The sequence below is a fragment of the Balaenoptera physalus genome, assembly GCF_965194825.1.
Source record: "Balaenoptera physalus genome assembly, chromosome: 11".
NCBI classification, from domain to species: Eukaryota; Metazoa; Chordata; class Mammalia; order Artiodactyla; family Balaenopteridae; genus Balaenoptera; species Balaenoptera physalus.
This window is the reverse complement of record NC_138896.1, coordinates 24,328,506-24,346,777: the sequence shown is the minus strand read 5'-3', so window position 1 is coordinate 24,346,777 and position 18,272 is coordinate 24,328,506. Positions and strand designations below refer to the sequence as shown.

General features: G+C 51.2%; 2 protein-coding genes and 1 long non-coding RNA gene across 3 annotated transcripts; 2 read left to right on the top strand and 1 right to left on the bottom strand.

The window, feature by feature from the left end:
- Positions 1 to 4,671: 4,671 nt before the first annotated feature.
- LOC309638656 lies at positions 4,672 to 6,037 on the bottom strand. The gene is made up of 2 exons (XR_014251231.1): positions 5,082 to 6,037; positions 4,672 to 4,850 (listed from the first exon to the last, which is right to left on the bottom strand). It is a non-coding gene; the product is annotated as an uncharacterized lncRNA (long non-coding RNA).
- A 90-nt stretch (positions 6,038 to 6,127) lies between these two features.
- FKBPL (FKBP prolyl isomerase like) lies at positions 6,128 to 7,596 on the top strand. Its single transcript, XM_082414861.1, has 2 exons — positions 6,128 to 6,287; positions 6,461 to 7,596. The coding sequence occupies exon 2, from the start codon at positions 6,535 to 6,537 to the stop codon at positions 7,570 to 7,572; it is 1,038 nt and encodes a 345-aa protein (XP_082270987.1). The 5' UTR covers positions 6,128 to 6,287; positions 6,461 to 6,534; the 3' UTR covers positions 7,573 to 7,596.
- A 490-nt stretch (positions 7,597 to 8,086) lies between these two features.
- ATF6B (activating transcription factor 6 beta) lies at positions 8,087 to 17,736 on the top strand. Its single transcript, XM_082414848.1, is given in 19 exon segments — positions 8,087 to 8,239; positions 8,613 to 8,692; positions 8,832 to 8,910; positions 9,159 to 9,250; positions 9,773 to 9,908; positions 12,608 to 12,693; positions 12,834 to 12,969; positions 13,060 to 13,191; positions 13,353 to 13,486; positions 14,149 to 14,334; positions 14,427 to 14,518; positions 14,972 to 15,151; positions 15,313 to 15,420; positions 15,606 to 15,687; positions 15,891 to 15,961; positions 16,182 to 16,293; positions 16,435 to 16,519; positions 17,040 to 17,246; positions 17,249 to 17,736. Coding segments are annotated over 19 exon segments (2,124 nt in total). The 5' UTR covers positions 8,087 to 8,133; the 3' UTR covers positions 17,269 to 17,736.
- Positions 17,737 to 18,272: the final 536 nt, after the last annotated feature.

The following is an 18,272-nucleotide window of genomic DNA, read 5'->3' as shown; positions in this document are numbered from 1 at the left end:
GTTTATCCATTCTATATATAATAGTTTGCATCTGCTAACCCCGAATTCCCAATCCATCCCTCTCCCACCTGCCCCTCCCCCAGGAGAATTCTGAGTGGGAGGGATACACAGAGAGCGTCAACAATAGCAGAAAGATTTTATTTCTTAAGCTGCAAGATATTCATTTAATTACTTCGGAATATATACGTGCCGGGGTTGAGAAACTCTGGTCTAGAACCATTAGCAACATTTGACACAGTTGATCACTCCCTCCTCCTTGAAATGCTTTCTTCACTTCTACTCTTTCTGGATCCAGCTTAAGAAAGTATTCCCTAGTTCCTTATTTGCTGCTACTTCTCAGTTTTCATTGACTCTTTCAGGCTCCTAAATATTAGAGGGCCTCAGGACTCTGCCCTTGGCCCTCTCCTCTACCCTAATCCAAGCTCCTGTGCTACCATTGTCCCTTGGCTAGCCCCTTAATTGGATTTTCTGCTTAATTGGGTTTTTGCCTTATACAGTCCTTCCTTCATGAAGAAACCACAGTAATCTTTTAACTTACCACATGATATCACTCACCTTGCTCAAACCCTCTGATGGCTCCCAATCACACTTAGAACAAAACCCTTTCCTTGGCTCATGAGGCCTACCTGACCTTCCTTCTCCCCACCTCTCTGACTTCATCCCCTCCTACTCTTTCCCTTGCTTACTCTGATTCACCCACTCTGGCCCCCTTGCTGCTCTTCTAGCTGCTATGATTTAGCATAAAAATCTAATTCCTTCCTGCCTCAGGGCCTCTGCCCTTGTGTTTTTCTCACTCTGGACACTCTTCCTTCAGATATGTGCATGCCTGCTCCCTTACATCATTTATGTCTCTGCACAAATATCACCTCCACAAGGAGACTTTCCCTTGTCATATGATTAAAAACAGCACCATGCACACCTGGGGGCGTTTTCTGTCCATTCCCTTACCCTGCTTCATTGTGTTCATAGCACTTGCTACTTTATATTTTCCTTTCTGGTGTACTTATTTATCTAATACCACCTTGTACAAAATTGACATTATATTTTATTGGTTGATTTTTATTGCCTATTATCTTCACTAGAATATAAGCTGCAAGAGATCCAGGGCTTTTTTCCACTGCCTTATTCCCAGAACCTAGCACAGTGCTTGGCACAGAGGAGGCCCTCAGTAAAGATTTGCTGAATGACTGAATAAGTAGCTCATGGAGTTGTGTGAAGAGAAATGAGGTAATATACATAAGACACTTAAAGAAATGTCTGGTATTGTGGTCATAATGCATGGTCAGGGGTTGGTAAAGACCAGCTCTTATAATTAAACATTTCACTGTGGAAAAGGCTGCCTTTCACTACCTCATCCTGCCTGAAAACCCTGCATATAAGGGAAGCACAAGCAAAATGGTTTGGGAAAAGGGAGGGGAGAGGAACTATTCTGACATAAATCCCAGCAGAACTAAAAACCACAGAAACCACCAAAGCTAAACAGAAGGGGAAATTTATTTAGCCTTTGGAAAGCTAGACTTTTTGTCTCTTATGCTGATGATAAATGGCAGAAAATAAGTGCAGCATATGGTTCCATGTGGTGAGTATGGAATTCAGGGGAATGTGAGGGTGTAAAAAGTTCCAACCAGCTTGATGCCTGGTGACAGGGCAGCAGGAATGGGTATAGGAGAAGCTGAAACTGACAAGCCAGAGATGAATAACACAGGTATAAAGTGGCTTTCCTTTCCTTTCCTTATATATCCTGCTTTGTGCTGCTTCCTCCACCTGCAATAAACCCCGTCAATCTCTACATGTCAAAATTATGGCCATCCTCCAAGGCTCAACCCTTTGGAGTCCTTTTTAGATCACCCCCAGTTGGAAATAGCTTCCCTTCCATTTATCAATGTTGCCCTTGCATCTGAAGTTTTGTTAACTATAACTCTCTACCCTTGTTAGCCTACTGATGGGGAGTTCTGTATATATTTCCATGTCTCACTGACTAATCCTGAGTACTCAGTAAGGGTTACTGAATAGATAAGAAAAGAATTATTATCCCCCAACTGGGTTCACCTCTTGGTGTGTTGAGCCAAAAGACACAACCAAGCCAAGGAGAGGTGGAAGGAAGGATTTATTACTTACAGCAAGTAAGGAGAACACCAGGGATCTTTCCCAAAGCAGTGTCTTCTTAAACAGCAAAACTGCGGAAGTTTTCAGCTAAGGGTGCATACTCATGAAGGGGCTTGGGCATAGTACACATATTCTTGAAGGGGCTTGAGCAGAGGAGCACAGAACTGGGGCAAAGGTCGACAGAGTCCAAGCTTTAGTTTGAAGTCATTAGGGTCAGAAACATCAGCATCCTTCAGGTTCTAGTTGATCTGGTGGTTGAGCACATATGAGGGGTGTTAAATTCTGCAAAACGGCTCAAGAAAGTGCTTCTGGCTAATTCTTATCATTGAAACAGAACTGGGAGTCTTTACAACTGATTTATTATCTTTGCTATTGTTACTTCCTTTTATTTTAAATTAATTAATTTATTTATTTATTTATTTATTTTTGGCTGCATTGGGTCTTTGTTGCTGTGCGCTGGCTTTCTCTAGTTGCGCGAGCAGGGGCTACTCTTCATTGCGGTGCATGGGCTTCTCCTTGCGGTGGCTTCTCTTGTTGCAGAGCACGGGTTCTAGGCGCGCGGGCTTCAGTAGTTGCAGTGCGTGGGCTCAGTAGTTGTGGCTCGCAGGCTCTAGAGCACAGGCTCAGTAGTTGTGGTGCACAGGCCTAGTTGCCCCGCGGCACGTGGGATCTTCCCGGACCAGGGCTCAAACCCGTGTCCCCTGCATTGCAGGCGGATTCTTAACCACTGCGCCACCAGGGAAGTCCAAGTATTGTTACTTCTTAAGATCATCAATACTGAGACCTGTTCAAGGGCAAGCATTGTGGCAAGGCTTAGATCACAAAACGGCTTAGGCCTAAAATGGCTTCTCTTACGTTAAAAAGCTATTATCTGGTTCTTTTCTTCTGGGGATCCCCCCACCCCACTCTATCTGCTTACAGAATGTTACGTCACCCATTTAGAGGGCAAGTGTCATATGCTCTGTGTGTGCTGAGACAACATGGAACGACCACCAGCTCACAAATTACCTTGCACCAGCTCCTGAACCTCTCCTTGGGTTCTGCCATCAGATTAGATCTTCCTTCCTTCCTTCCCTCCTTCCTTTCTTTCTTTCGGCTGCACCGGCATGCATGTGGGATCTTAGTTCCCCGAACAGGGATCGAACCTGTGCCCCCTGCACTGGGAGCGTGAAGTCTTAACCACTGGACTGCCAGGGAAGTCCCCAGATTAGATCTTTAATGAAGGCAAAACAACGCCTTTATAGGGTAGGGCAAGGAGAGCAGCAGAATATGGCCAGATCCTCTGAGATCCCATGTTCTCTAGACAGGCCTGGGGATATAATCCTCCAGGCTTGTTTCCCTTCTTTTTTTTTTTTTTTTTTTTTTTTTGATTCCTTGGTGACTATCTCCAGAGAACTGAGCCGTAGAATACTAGGACTCAGGGGCAGGGAACTGGGAGAGAGCAAGCAGTGTGAGTCAGTCAACATTCATGCAGTTAACACTTTGGGGGGACAGCCTATGCTATTTCCCATTTCTGAGTTTTCACATCTTGGCCCCTTCCTAGACCTGTGTTTCTCAAGCTGAGACCCCGGGGGAATCTACAGATCCATGAATGTCATCTCTGGGGACTATTCAGTCCTCTTATAAAACTTAACTTTTGTGTTTTCATTTTAATGGGTCATCTTTTTATTGTTTGTTTTGTTTTATTTATTTATTTATTTGGCTGTGCCAGGTCTTAGTTGTGGCACTCAGGATCTTTGTTGCCACGTGTGGGATCTTTTAGTTGTGGCATGTGGGATCTACTTCCCTGACCAAAGATCAAACCCGGGCCCCCTGCACTGGGAGCGTGGAGTCTTAGTAGCCACTGGACCACAAGGGAAGTCCCTGGGTCATCGTTTTAAAAATAAAAATATTTCCATTCTAGATGATTTGGATTACTGTCTTCCCCCCGCCCCCCTTTCCCTGACACCGCATGGCATGCTTAGCACTGCACAGTCATGTGGGATCTTAGTTCCCCAGCCAGGGATCAAACCCACGCCCCCTGCATTGAAAGCATGGGGTCTTAACCACCAGGGAAGTCCCTGGATTACTGGTTTTAGGGGTTTGGTGCCTATGTTTGTTTTTATATATAGTCACAAATGGTGACAAGGGGTTACCTAAGGAGACAAAGTTGACCATCTAATTCAGTGTTTCTCAGTATGGGGTCTATTGGTGTGTTCTCAGAGGTTCAGTTCTAACTCATTCTTTAGATGGCAGCAAAAATGTCTCATCCTCAAGGGATATTCCCTCATCCTTCATTCACTCTCATAGCATCTCACGTTTCTTCATACCACTGTAATTACTTATTCTCCATGGCCAAACTATAAGTTCTGTGAGAGCAGGGACTGTCTCTGTCTCATTCATCTATGTATCCCCAGTTCCTAACATCCTGCCTGGAACATAGCAGGTGCTCAATAAATATTTGTTGAATGAATGAATGAAGAAGGAGATAAAACACAAAAGAAATAGAGGCAAGGTCCTTGCCTCTTCAGTTCAGTTGGAACTGAAACATACACACACAAAAGAGTAAGAGACATTACAAAGCAATACATTTGTAGCAGAGTACAGTTTCTTTTAATTGAGAGAAGCTAATCTTTGAAGGGTCATTGGAGTGGACCTCTCAGTTAAGGCACACATAATACAAATTAGCAATCTTTGTCCAGGGATTAGGATGTAATCAAATCTTTTGCGACTCATTCTAGACTATCTGCCTTTCCCAGAAATCCCTGAAATGGAACAGGGAAAAGGGAGGGAGAAAAGGTAGATTAATTTTCAATAGGAATATAAGGATTCCAAGAATCAGAGTATTAAGCCTTAGTTGCAATGGACTAAGGTTACTAGAGTACAGAACCTAGAAATAAAACTTGAGGAAAAAAAGTCTAAGTTAGTGATCTGAGACACAACACAAAACGGAGAGGACTGTTTTGACACAAGTCTGTGGCTAATGATGAAATTACCTCCCCTCCTGGCTGTCCTGGCATGGTCCTTGTAGTCTGGGGCACAATGGCAGGGTGTTAGAGAGCAAACTGAAGAGGGAGCCAAAGTGAGGACGGAGAGTGGGATTCTCCTTCCCTGAAGAGCTGTGGTAGCCCGGCCTGTGCAGGGAGCTGGATGAGCAAGCCTGAATCACAAAGCGGACCTACATCTTTTATTAGGAAGAGGAGGACAAGTTTTCCACGGGTACGCCCAGTGGAGCAGGTTATACCAGTTATATGTACAAAATATATGACAAACTAAAGGGGCACAGACCAAAGGGTGAAGAGAATGGGATGAGGTTATTCTAGAATCATACTATGCACACTGTGGTCCATGGACCAGCAGCAGCAGCAGTCAAGAGCTTGTTAGAAATGCAGAATTGCAGGGCCCACCTTAGACCCCCTAATTCAGAACCTGCAATTTAACAAGCTCCCCAGATAGTGTGTAGGCACATCAAAGTTTGAAAAGCACTGTCTAAGATTTCTTGAGGAAGAAGAGCTCGAAAGGCATTAATGAATATGAGGGGAAAGGTAAGGCAAGCCTCAGGTGGTCCCCTAAGGGAATAGGGCCGGTTGGGGAGAAAGGTTTTATTTTGAAGCACCCTGGATTGAATGGGCGAAGAAGCAGGCGGGTTGACTCTGGCTGGGAGCCCCGAATGTAGGAATAAGGAGAATAGCACAGGGGGGCCTGAGGTCGCCAGATATAAGGACTGGTCGCTGCCGTGTGACACCAGCTCCACCATTCCCCGTTATATTCTCATTCGCCCCTATCTCCCATTCCAGGCCTTCCCTAGATTTTCACTCTCAGTAGCCTGGCCAGCCGTACCTCGCCTTGTTAGGTTTGATTTGGCCGAGTTCGGTTGCTAAGGCCTGGAGCTTCCCGGTTGCGGGGGCGTGGCGGGTGAGCGTGTGGGGGAAATGACGTCACGGCCAAAAGGCGGGCTAACCAGACTTCTCCCTCCTCCCGATTGGCTGCCAGGATTTTAACTAGATTCGCTGTCTCGCGGGGTCCAGGGTTAGCCGTCAGTGTCTCTGTCTAGCTGTCCCCTGCCCACCCCCACCCCCGACCGTCCTCTCCGCCTGGGGCAAGACTCCGAGGACAGTACCTCAGTAGCACTTAGCTTCGGAAAGAGAGGTGATTCGAAGGGTCCGGCTATTGCCGCCAGGCGAGGCGCTTCGACCGCCCAGGTACTTTTTGACTCGATCGGTGTCCGTAGTTGGGACGGCTACCCAAGCCGCAGGGAATTGTGGAACTTATAGTTCTGGGTTAGTTCGGGGTTGGAACGGAGGCTCGAGCCGGGAAAGGAATCTAAATAAGATTCCTGCCAATGACATTGTTTTCATTTTTATTTTTTAATCAGGTGCGGACCTGAACCTGGTCCATCCCTTTCTGACCAAAACTGTTTACCCACATTGGAAGGGACCAGGCACCTAAATGGAGACTCCACCAGTCAATCCAGTGGGAGAGAAGGACACCTCTCAACCGCAACAACAATGGGAAAAGAACCTTGATTTAACTACTCAGATTAGGCAGCAGCCCCGAGACTCTCCTACTGAAATCCTTGAGCTAAGAGTGAGCCCAGATCCAGACAGCCAAATTCTAGAGAATCCTCAAGAAACTGAAAAACTGGCCACTGGACTTGAAGGAGACTCTGATAAGTCTCATGGATCAGCCAGTGAGGTGCCAGAGCCCCTTCAAGCCTCTGATCTCTGGTACTGTCCGGATGGGAGCTTTGTCAAGAAGATCATAATCCGTGGCCATGGCTTGGACAAACCCAAGCTGGGCTCCCGCTGCCGGGTACAGGCTTTTGGATTTACTTTGGGGTCAGGGCTGCCAGAGGGCTGGACAGAGCTAACTATGGGGTTAGGCCCATGGAGGGAAGAAACCTGGGGGGAGCTCATAGAGAAATGCTTGGAGTCCATGTGTCAAGGCGAGCAGGCAGAGCTTCAGCTCCCTGGGCGCTCTGGACCTCCTATCAGGCTCACACTGGCCTCCTTCACCCAGGGCCGGGACTCCTGGGAACTGGAAGCCACTGAGAAGGAGACCCTGGCTAGGGAAGAACGTGCAAGAGGCACAGAATTATTCCGAGCCGGGAACCCTGAATTGGCTGCCCGATGCTATGGACGGGCTCTTCGGCTGTTGCTGACTTTACCCCCACCTGGCTCTCCGGAACGAACTGTCCTTCATGCCAACCTGGCTGCCTGTCAGTTGCTGCTAGGGCAGCCCCATTTGGCAGCCCAGAGTTGTGACCGGGTTCTGGAACGGGAGCCTGGCCATTTAAAGGCCTTGTACCGAAGGGGGGTTGCCCAGGCTGCTCTTGGGAACCTGGAAAAAGCAACTGCTGACCTCAAGAAGGTGCTGGCGGTGGACCCAAAAAACCGGGCAGCCCAGGAGGAGCTGGGAAAGGTGATCATTCAGGGAAAGAAACAGGATGCAGGGCTGGCTCAGGGACTGCGCAAGATGTTTGGCTGATTAAAAGTTACACCTTAAAAGAAATAGGAACCTGTGAAGTGTGGTCTATGCTGTGAGATTTGGGGGTGGGGGGGGTGGGGGGGGCCCAGAGGGAGGGTTTCACCCATATCCCACTCCCAGCTTTTGCCTTCCTAGGAGAGGTAGCAGTGGTCTCAGTGTCCCTCTTTACCCTTTTACCATTAAAAAGCCATATGGTCACGTGTGCTATGTTTTGGGTGGCTTATCCATCTCCGAAGATGAATAGAAGCCGTCTACACTTCTAAATTTAGGACACGCTGGGGGAGACGGGTGAACTCCAAAACCTGTGAGCTACATTTCCTAGGCGCTTTCTGGCTGGGTCCTGTTTGGCGCATGCGCAAATTTCACTGCCCGGTTCTGCGGAGGTGCTAGCCTCCTGCCGCACTCCCATTGGCCCGGCCTGTACAGCCTCCTCTTCTATTGACTCATGTGCTCAGTGCCCAGGTCTCTTACTGGTCGGTAGAGCTTCCGGGACGTCCCCTTTTTTTTAAGAGTCAACTGATTAGTTGATGATGGGGAGAGGCGGGCCTTGGGAGCCGTCTCATGGTTGGGGGGGCGGGGGGAAAGATGGCGGAGCTGATGCTCCTCAGCGAGATTGCGGACCCGACGCGCTTTTTCACCGACAATTTGCTGAGCCCGGAGGACTGGGGTGCGCGGAGTGAGGCCTCGGGGAGGGGAGAGGGCTGTGGCGTACTGTGACCCTGAGGCACGCAGGAGGAAGCGGAGACGCAAAGAGGAAGGCTGGGCAAATACGGAATGCACCACCTGAAGGAGGGCGGAACGGGAGGCTAGTTGTGCTTTCGGGGGATGCGGGAGTTGGGGAAGACCTCCGCTCCTGCGGAAATATGGAGTTGTTCCGGGGTCGGGGAGGGAGGGGCTGAAGTTCTTTGGCTATATCACTTTTCAAGTGGGCGGGCGGTGGGTCTGGCCGAGCCGAGCCAATGAGGGATGGGTCGAGGGCTTTCTGTGGATCCGAAGGCTGCGCTACCGGAAGACCCCCCGACCCTACGCACCTCTTGCAGACAGCACCTTATACGCCGGCCTGGATGAAGCGGCCGAGGAGCAGACGCAGCTCTTCCTTTGCCCGGAGCAGGATGTCCCGGTATCGCTCCCCAGCCTTGTCTTTTACGCTTGGTGGGTGAGGGTGGTCCCAGAACCAGGACTCATCCCCAGGTCTGAGCTCATCTGGAGCCACCCCCTCATCCTCACACTCCTGCCATCTAATATCCTCCCTTATTCAGTTTGGCAGCAGTTCCCTGGACTTGGGGATGGATGTCAGCCCTCCTGAACCCCCCTGGGACTCTCTGCCTATCTTCCCAGGTAAGCTACCCTGTGTGATTCCCTCATCCAGAAACCCTGGTCTTCCGTTGTTTCCCAGAAACTGCAATTCCTCTTATCCTCACGCCTCCTCCACCTGATTGCCTGTGTACTCTTCTCCCTCTTTGATGCTTTATATGTGCTTGTTCCCCCTTGCCCCAGTGACGGGTCCTTACCCCATAATCTTGGGCACTCTTTGGACTCCTGTCAGGCTCTGCTTCCAGGTTATTTTCTAACCCCTTTCTCTCCAGATCTTCAGGTGAAGTCTGAGCCATCCTCCCCCTGCTCTTCCTCCTCCCTCAGCTCTGAATCGTCACGCCTTTCTACAGAGCCCTCCAGCCAGGTGAGAGTCATCTCCCTCCTACTGTTTGTGGCAGGGACTCAGCTCCCTCGACTTCACCTGTAGATGCTGAGGGAATGATTTGTGTGCTGTGAGTCATGGGGTGTTGGTGGGGGGCTTCTTTTCTGCCTTTGCCGTTTCTTTTATATCCTCATTTTTCACATTTCCGTTCTTCGGTTATCTAGAATTGAAAGTGGAGTTTTTTAACATACAGAGAAATGTGGCAGCCATGGGAAGCCTGGGAAGAAGAGGGTTGTTAACTGCTGAGAATTCTGGAACTGTTCTTGTCCAAGTTGTCCACTCTAAGGCAATATTTGAAATCATGAGACTTCATCACCCCTCCCAGGAATAAAATAGAAAGAGAGAACAAGAGGCCAGACACAGCCTAGGGAGATGCTGAGTATGAACGTCAAGTAATTGGTGGTTTGTAAGCTCGAAAGCTTTTGTTCTTGCTCTTATTCTCAACATGTCCTTTGTTTTCTTTCCTTGTTTCTGCCCCCCTGCTTTACCCCCACTCTTACCCAGGCCTCTGGTGTAGGGGAGGTGCTGGTCGTGAAGTCAGAGTCCTTGACACCCTCACTCTGCCTCCTGGGAGATGATCCAACATCCCCATTTGAAACCGTCCAGATCAATGTGGGCCCCACCTCTGATGATCCCTCAGGTAATAACAGCTTGCACCATCCTCAGGCTTTACCAAGGTAGAGTGTATGTATGCGTGTACACACGTGCATGCGCATGTGTGTGTGGGAAGCGGGAGTGCAGTCAGCAGGACGAGTTGGAAAAGGTGGGAAGGAGAAATGGCAGATAACCAGGAGAGAGGCCAGGAGCAGGAGGGAGGATTTCAGGAAATCACAGCCAGGGAAGCACAGAAGAAATGGGGATGATTTTTCTTTCTTTTCTTGTTCCTAGTCACTTGTTGTGTGATTTAGCTTCCTGTTGCTTTGCATAAACTTGCAGACAGTTTAGGGCATTTTTATCTATGTGACTTTCCCCCTGAAGGTTTTATTATAAAAATTTTCAAACATACAGAAAAGTTGGAATACCATATACCCAACTCCTGGATTCTACAAGTAACGTTATTTTTGCTATTTTGAAAAGCGTTATTGAGTTTAGTTACTCTTATATGTTTATTGAGCAGCTACTCCATGCCAGATACGGGACAGGGTGCTGGAATTGCAAAGGTGCAGAACACGTTACCACCACACTGACTTCAAGCTCCTGTAGTGTGGTGGGGGGAAGAAAGCCAAGCAAGGTGTGCTAATTCTAGGGTAGAGACTGTCACAGGCGCCCTGAAAGCTCACAAGAGGGGGCCTCTCACCCGACTGGAGCTGGCTTAAGGGTGTACTCTTGGTGGAGAGGCTTCCTGAGCCGAGTTTCAAAGGACACATAGGAATCAGCCAGAAGAAGAACGTGGACACTGGTTGTGTTTGTAAGGAACCTGCATCTCTTTAGAGAGGACGTGAGGAGGGGGAGTAGAGAAGGGCCAGGAGATGCAGAGGCTGCAGGGCCAGGTAGGAACCCTGCTAAGGGACTCTTAGCTTTTTTCCTGTGGGCAGTTGGGAGCCTTTGAAGAGTCAAGCAGGAGAGCAATCTGATTAGGAAGAGGACTCTGGTGGCAGAGTAGAGAGTGGATTGCAGAGACACAGGACTGGAGGCAGAAGGAGGACCAAGAAGGAGGTTCATGCGGTTAATCAAGTAAGATACTCAGCTGTTGAGAAGAAGGCAGATTGAGGAAGCATGAATTAGAATGCATGAGTGCAGTGACCCCCGCTGGGCGTTGAAGAGAGATAGGGGTGAAAGAGTGTGCCTGGGTTTCTGGCTAGGGCAGCCACCCGGTGGGTGAGGGTACCGATCGCTGGATAGAGACTGCAGGAGCAGGAGCCCCCTGGTCAGGGAGCATGGTGAATTCAGTGTGGGACGTGTTGATGATTGATTTCAAAGCGACTTCAGGGTTTCCTAGCGCTTCCTGCCTTTGGTTGAACTTTAACCAGAAGCTAGAAGGCAAGAGAGCCCCATGGTGCACTCCATTCATGTTTTCCCCCGGGCCTCAGAGTAGGGCAGGGAAAGATGGAGAGTGGGTTTGGAGGGACAAACAGCTCATATCCAGCATACGATTAAATGTTACAAAGAGGACAAACAAAATAGGGATTAAAAAGTCTATAACAGCAAAAAGATTATTGATGATTTTGCAAAGGATAGTGTTTTTGGAGTCAGATTCTCCCCTGGTATTCAGGCATTTTTTGAGGGCCTGTATTTTACCCATCACTTTGATAGACATGAAGCATAAGACATAGTCCTTGCTTTTGGAGAGTCTCATGAGGGTTATAACACATAATAGCTCAGACAGTGGTCACCTCTGGTTAATAGCTCAAATAGTGGTCACCTCTGAGGAGGGGATCTGGGTGTCTGGTTGACAAGGAAGGGAGTGAAATTCCCTTTTCACTGAATTCCCCTTCCTTCCTTTGGGATTTTGTATCATATGACTGTATTACCTATCGAAATATATAAGTAGATATGAAATTTTGAAATAGCAGTGTTGGCAATCATATAATCAAGTATCAAAATGCGTGCTGTGGACCAGAGGTAGTAGCGGACCATTGACCTCGGGGCTGAATCTGGCCCTCAGACGGGTTCACCTCCATGGGGCAATCAACAAGTCTTATAGATAGGTTTTTTTTGTTTGTTTGTTTTGTTTTGATTTTTATAGATAGGTTTAACAGAAGCCATGAAGGCTCAGAGGTGACTGAGCTTTGAAGGCTGACAGTAGGAAGAGAATCTGTATGAAGGGACAAGCAGTGAACCCTGTTTAAGCCCAGTTGGATTTAGGTGAACGGTGAGGCACGAGAATGGAAGTGACCAGCAGGCAGCTTGGGAGTCAGGATCAGGGTGCAGGGGAGCAGTCAAGGGTAGAGACGCAGACTGGGCAGTTGTCAGTGTGGCGAGGCGTGATCGCGTTGGGCCGGGATGAGGTGGAAATCCAGCCAGACAGGAATCTGGGCCCATACGAATGCTGCCGTATCCCCCTGCTTGGGCCTCCTCCATGTGAATGGACAAGGTGTGTGAGGAAGAAAGAGGGAGAGCAGAAGTGCAAGGACAGCCTTGAGGGAAACTGAGCAGTGGTGAAAACAACTGATGGGGCCACGGAAGGAGAAAGGGAGTCCTGCGTAAAGAGGCAGGAGGAGAGGCAGCAGATTAGCAGCTCCATGGTGCCCCTCCTCTGGATTGCCCTCCTGGGCCAGAAGAGTTTTCCTTGCAGGTACAAGGAGAAATGACCGTGTCTCCCGTTTCCCCGTCTTAGCCCTCCTCTCCTTCAGTGTTTGTCTGATATCCAGCTTTCTGTCTCATCCCACTGTCCCGCAGATGTCCAGATTAAGATAGAACCTGTCTCTCCATCTTCCTCCATCAACTCGGAGGCTTCCCTGCTCTCTGCGGAGTCCCCCAGCCAGGTGAGCCTCCACTTCCTTCCCCCCTCCAGCACGCCGGTGCATTCCTTCTGACTCTCAGAGGTGTGAGAGCTTTCTCTTCTTCAGCTCCGTCTCCTCAGCACTCCTCCTGACTCACATGTCTTCTGGAATGCCCCACGTAGGCTTTTATAGGAGAGGAGGTACTGGAAGTGAAGACAGAGTCCCCATCCCCTCAAGGGTGTCTCTTGCGGGATGTCTCAGGCCCCCCACTTGGAGCTGTGCAGATCAGCATGGGCCTGTCCTCTGATGGCTCCTCAGGTAACGAGGCCTCCTGACACCTGGAGTCCCTCGCCAGAGGCCTATAGTCCTGACATTTCTTCTTCCTTCCTTCCTTTCACCTTCCTTCAGGCAAACCCCTGCCCGCCCGGAAGCCACCACTGCAGCCCAAACCTGTGGTGATAACCACTGTCCCGATGCCACCGAGAGCCGTGCCTCCCAGCACCACTGTCCTTTTGCAGCCCCTTGTCCAGCCACCCCCAGGTACTAAAGAAGGAGAGAAGGAGGTGGCCTGGATTGACCTTCTCAGGGGGCTCCCAGCCACTGAGCCTCCCGACGCTTGGGTGCTCAGGTGTGGGTGTGGACACAAGGAACCCACCTGACTTGCAGCTCTCTGACCTCCTTCTCCTGTCCACTTGCCCCAGTGTCCCCAGTTGTTCTCATCCAAGGTGCTATTCGAGTCCAGCCTGAGGGACTGACCCCCCCTGCTCCACGGCCTGAGAGGAAGAGCATTGTTCCAGCTCCTATGCCTGGGAACTCCTGCCCGCCTGAGGTGGATGTAAGCATTTACTGGGGAGGAGAGGAGTAGGGCTAGGAACGGGAAGGGAAGAGAACTGTCGTGGGAGAGAACTGTGGAGTGAGAAGGGAGCGAAAAGTGAGGAAGCAGGCCCGTAAGATGATCCTGAAGGTTAGAGTGGACCTCTTTTACGGATGAGTATCTACTTCATGTAGCTTTAGGATCCTTAGGTTTGCTATCCCTGCAGACGGAGAAGTGGGCGTGGTCTTAGTAAATCAAAGGCAGGGGAGTCCTACTGTGTTAGAGAAGAGGGAGGCTGCTTCCTAGGGGAAAACCAGGTAAACTGTTCTCTAATTTTAGCAAGCTTCAACTTCGGGTCCTAAAAAGGAGAACTGAGGAGAAGGAAGACCACCCATCAAGGAAAGGAGCTGAGGTTCCACCAAGAACCAGGATGGGGGAAGTTCCTCCTATAGTCTGACTTCTCTCAGCTCTGAGGAACAGGTTTAGGGAGTGGTTGAGAGAAGGGCCCCTTCCCTGGAATGTTTTGGCAGAGAGGAAGAACCTCTCTCTGGCTCTGTAGGTAGAGGTTAGGAAGGCAGGAGAGTGGCCCGTGTGAGCTTTGGGTAATGGGCCCCTGGAGTTGGAGGGTGTGATGTCCCTCTCCCGCCCCTCTTTCCCTCGCTCTCTGACCCTTTTGTGCCTAGGCAAAGCTGCTGAAGCGGCAGCAGCGAATGATCAAGAACCGGGAGTCGGCCTGCCAGTCCCGGAGGAAGAAGAAAGAGTATCTGCAGGGGCTGGAAGCTCGGCTGCAGGCGGTGCTGGCCGACAACCAGCAGCTCCGGCGGGAGAATGCTGCCCTCCGCCGGCGGCTGGAGGCCCTGCTGGCTGAGGTAAGACCTGGGTGTCCTTGGGAGACCCGTGGGGGTACGGGCTCCTTGGGATGACTCACCCTCTCTGGCTTCTCTCTTTCTGTGCGTCTTAGAACAGCGAGCTCAAGTTAGGGTCTGGAAACAGGAAGGTGGTCTGCATCATGGTCTTCCTTCTCTTCATTGCCTTCAACTTCGGGCCTGTCAGGTGAGACCCTCCCCAGAGCGTTCTGGGTGGAGCCCACCCCCACCCCCACCCCCCCGGCTGCCTGATTGCCTGCTCTGGCACAGTCACTCTCATTACTTGCACACAGACAGCTCTGGTGTCCTTGGCACTGATGGTGGGTGTATCCAGTCCCTTCTTGTTCCATCATTTCTCTCATAAGTGTTATGTCCTGGAGGAGATGGTGCTGAGAACATTGATAAAAATAGTGACTATTAAGTGCTTAGTGAGCTCTGGGCCCTCGGTTAAGCACTCTCCTTTTCTCATGTTTTCTGGCTCGATGAGTAGGGACCGTTCTCATTCCGTCCTGCAGATGAAGAGATTCAGTCTTGTAGAACAGATCGGAACCAGGTGGGCTATCTGTAGAGCCCTCCCTCTCAACTAGCCCCTCAGTAAAGCTGGAATTCTTCCTCGTGCTCTGTCCTTTCCTGTCCACAGCATCAGTGAGCCTCCTCCAGCTCCCATCTCTCCTCGGATGAGCAGAGAGGAGCCTCGACCCCAGAGACACTTGCTGGAGTTCTCGGCGCAAGAGCCGGTTCACGGAGTCGAGCACCCCCAGCACCCCTCCCAGGGTCCCAAGGAGACCCAGCCCAGCTCCACGGGCCCCCCAAGTTTCAGGTGAGGAGAGGGCCCTCTCTCTTTTGAGTGTGTCTTCTCCCCCAGAGTTACCTTTCCTTTTGAGGGGAGCTGGAGTTGCTCTCTTGCCAGCATGACCTTCTCCGTTGATGGGAGAGCACTGGGCAGCCTCAGGTCATTGCCTCGTCCCTGCCTCACTCCAGGAACCTGACAGCCTTCCCTGGGGGCACCAAGGAGCTGCTGCTGAGAGACCTGGACCAGCTCTTCCTCTCCTCTGATTGCCGGCACTTCAACCGAACCGAGTCCCTGAGGTGTGGGGCATTCACAACTGGGGCGTCTTCCCTCTTGTCCCGAGGCCCCTCCACAGACGGCCTGGCTCTCCTTGTGTGCTGAAGCACCAGCTCTCCGGGCCCTCTCTCTTCCCTCCTATGTGTGGGCGAGGAGAGTGGGAGTCTTGGCCTGGCACAGAGGTTTTACCCGTCCTCTGCTTCCCCAGGCTTGCTGATGAGCTGAGTGGCTGGGTCCAGCGCCACCAGAGAGGCCGGCGGAAGATCCCCCAGAGGCCCCAGGAGAGACAGGTAGGAGGGGGTGGGGCTGGTTCAAGGAAGGCCACTTGAAAACAAGGGCTAAATGTCCTGGGGATTTTAAGTGGGCATCTTGTTATGGGGGTTTGGGGGCAGTAGAAGGGTGGGTGTGAGGTGGCGTCAGCTTCCAGGGGCTGTCTGTCTCTTTTCCCTTTTCCCTTCACCCTCTTCAAATCCTTAGATACTTCTCCTTCCAGAAGTCTCAGCTATGGAAGAAGTCGCCTCCAGTTAAGGCAGTCCCCACCCAACCCCCTGGGCCCCCGGAAAGGTGAGTCTTGGGGAGGCACTTATTTATTAAGTGAGGTTCCACTCTAAAGAGCTGTACCCCCAGCAGCTGTCCTGTGCTCATCATCACTGCCACCAAGGGCATGATGCTTCCCTTATCCCCTGGGGGTCTCCTGTCTTTCTCTCATCCTCTCCCCGCTTCCCCACTGGGAACTGGGCACTGGGCTTAGTTCCTCGCCAATCCCGTTTCCCTGCCCGCCTAGGGATTCTGTGGGCCAGCTGCAGCTCTATCGCCAACCAGACCGTTCACAGCCGGAGTTCCTGGATGCAATTGACCGACGGGAAGACACATTTTATGTTGTCTCCTTCCGAAGGGTGAGTTTCTCCTCCTGGCCCCATCCCCATCACCCTGGGTTCCCCAGCAGTCTGTCTGCAGGTTGAGGCTGTAGAGTAGGGCCGGGGAGCCTGTCAGCATCTTTTCCTCCACCCTCCCAGCCTGGCCCCTCTTTTTCCCAGGACCACTTGCTGCTCCCAGCCATCAGCCACAACAAGACCTCTCGGCCCAAGATGTCCCTGGTGATGCCCGCCATGGCCCCCAATGGTAATTCTTTCTCTGCCCAGTGTGGGGAGGGGTCCTGAAATTGAGGAATAAGGAAGTTCCAGTGGGGAGACCCAGCATGAGGAGTTGAGGGGGGAGATGGGGACAGGAGCGGTAATTCTAGAGAGATGCTAGATGCATGGGTGAGAAGAAGCCAGAAATGACTGGAGAGAAAAACAAAATGCAGGAGACTGCTGGGAGGAAGATGAGGGTGCGGGTCCTCCCTAGGTGAAGCTGCTTAGGGTGTGCTGGGCGGAGCGGTGTGGGCTGGGAACCTGCCAGACTCTTCTTTTTTTTCTCTTGCTGTCCTCTCCTCTGTGACCTCACACTCATCGATGTCATTTTTTCCCCTACTTCCTTCCTTCTCCCTGCACCAACTCCCTCCCTCCCCTCTCATTTAACTCCCACTGGGGCTCTGCCTCCTAATCACTGCCCTTTCCTCCCTGTCCACCTCTACTGTTCTGACCCCTCCTCTCCATTTGCCTCCCCCTTCTCCTCTTTCTTAACTCTCCCCTTCTCACAGAGACCCTGTCAGGCCGGGGGCCCCCGGGGGACTATGAGGAGATGATGCAGATCGAGTGTGAGGTCATGGACACCAGGGTGATTCACATCAAGACCTCCACAGTGCCCCCCTCGCTCCGAAAACAGCCGTCCTCAACCCCGGGCAATGCCACAGGTGGCCCCTTGCCAGCTTCTGCAGCCAGCCAGGCCCACCAGGCCGCCCGTCAGCCCTCTACCTCAATCATCCCTGACCTCTACGACTCACACTGACTTAGAACTGGGGGGCAGGGGGTGGGGACGACCAAGTGGGACTGTTTCGAATTTTCCTGATCCCTGGGCTTGGGGCAATTGGTAAAGGAAAGACAGGGTATGGGGGTTAAGCACTTATTTGGAGGTGGGGGGAAGTTTTCCTCTCTTCTCACCCCTTTTTGGAATATAGGGCTCCTCTCATTTCTGTGAACCCTGTGTCCCTGCTTCTTTCTTTGGGGGTGTTGAATGAGCTTAAGTTTTGGGGTAGGTGGGCTCCTGTACACTCTTTATTCTTTTGTTTCTGTTTGGGGGGTGGAGGTGGGAATTTAGTCCCCAGGCGGGACTAGGGAAGTTTTTACATTTTGGAGCTAGTTCCTGAGAGTCGAGGAGGAGAGGTGGAGGGAGGTCAGGTGTATGTATGTGCATATCTTCTTTTTTATTATTAAATAAACAACTTGGAGGGAGTTGAAGGAATGGCGCCTGCCTAACTGGCTCATGACGGGGAATTTGGGGGAAAGTGACTTGCATAGGGCCAGTGTTCAGAGAATCAAGTACTGAAGACATGGCTGGCTCTGGGGTGGGGTGGGCGTGCGATCACAGAGCTCACGTCATCCCCTCATCCCCACCCCTGCAACGCGGGTATGTCTGGTGTCTAGGGGGGGAGCGGGGGAGTGGGGGAGGGCTGTCCCGTGGCGTGACAGGCTGGAGGATGCAGATCCCGGAGTGTGTCTGAGTAAACAGGAAGGACAGGGGGCCCCACGCCCTTCAGGGTGAGCGTCCTCCCCGGGTCCTCTGCATTCTTGCAGGTTCTCCCCGCCCTTGCTTTCCAGGACTAGCAGCTTGAACTAACAGTGGAGCTGGGGCCAGGGGCTGTGAGCCCAGAAAGGAGGAGCCACAGTGGAGAAGGGGGCAGTGTTTGGAGGGAAGGGGCACGTTGAGGAGCATCTCCTTAGCCCTAAACTGGAGGAGACTGAAACTTGAGAGTCCAGTTGAAAGAAAAGGAGGA

Bases quoted from the DNA above. Each gene is read 5' to 3' on its own strand.
- FKBPL (XM_082414861.1), top strand. From the start codon at position 6,535: ATGGAGACTCCACCAGTCAATCCAGTGGGAGAGAAGGACACCTCTCAA.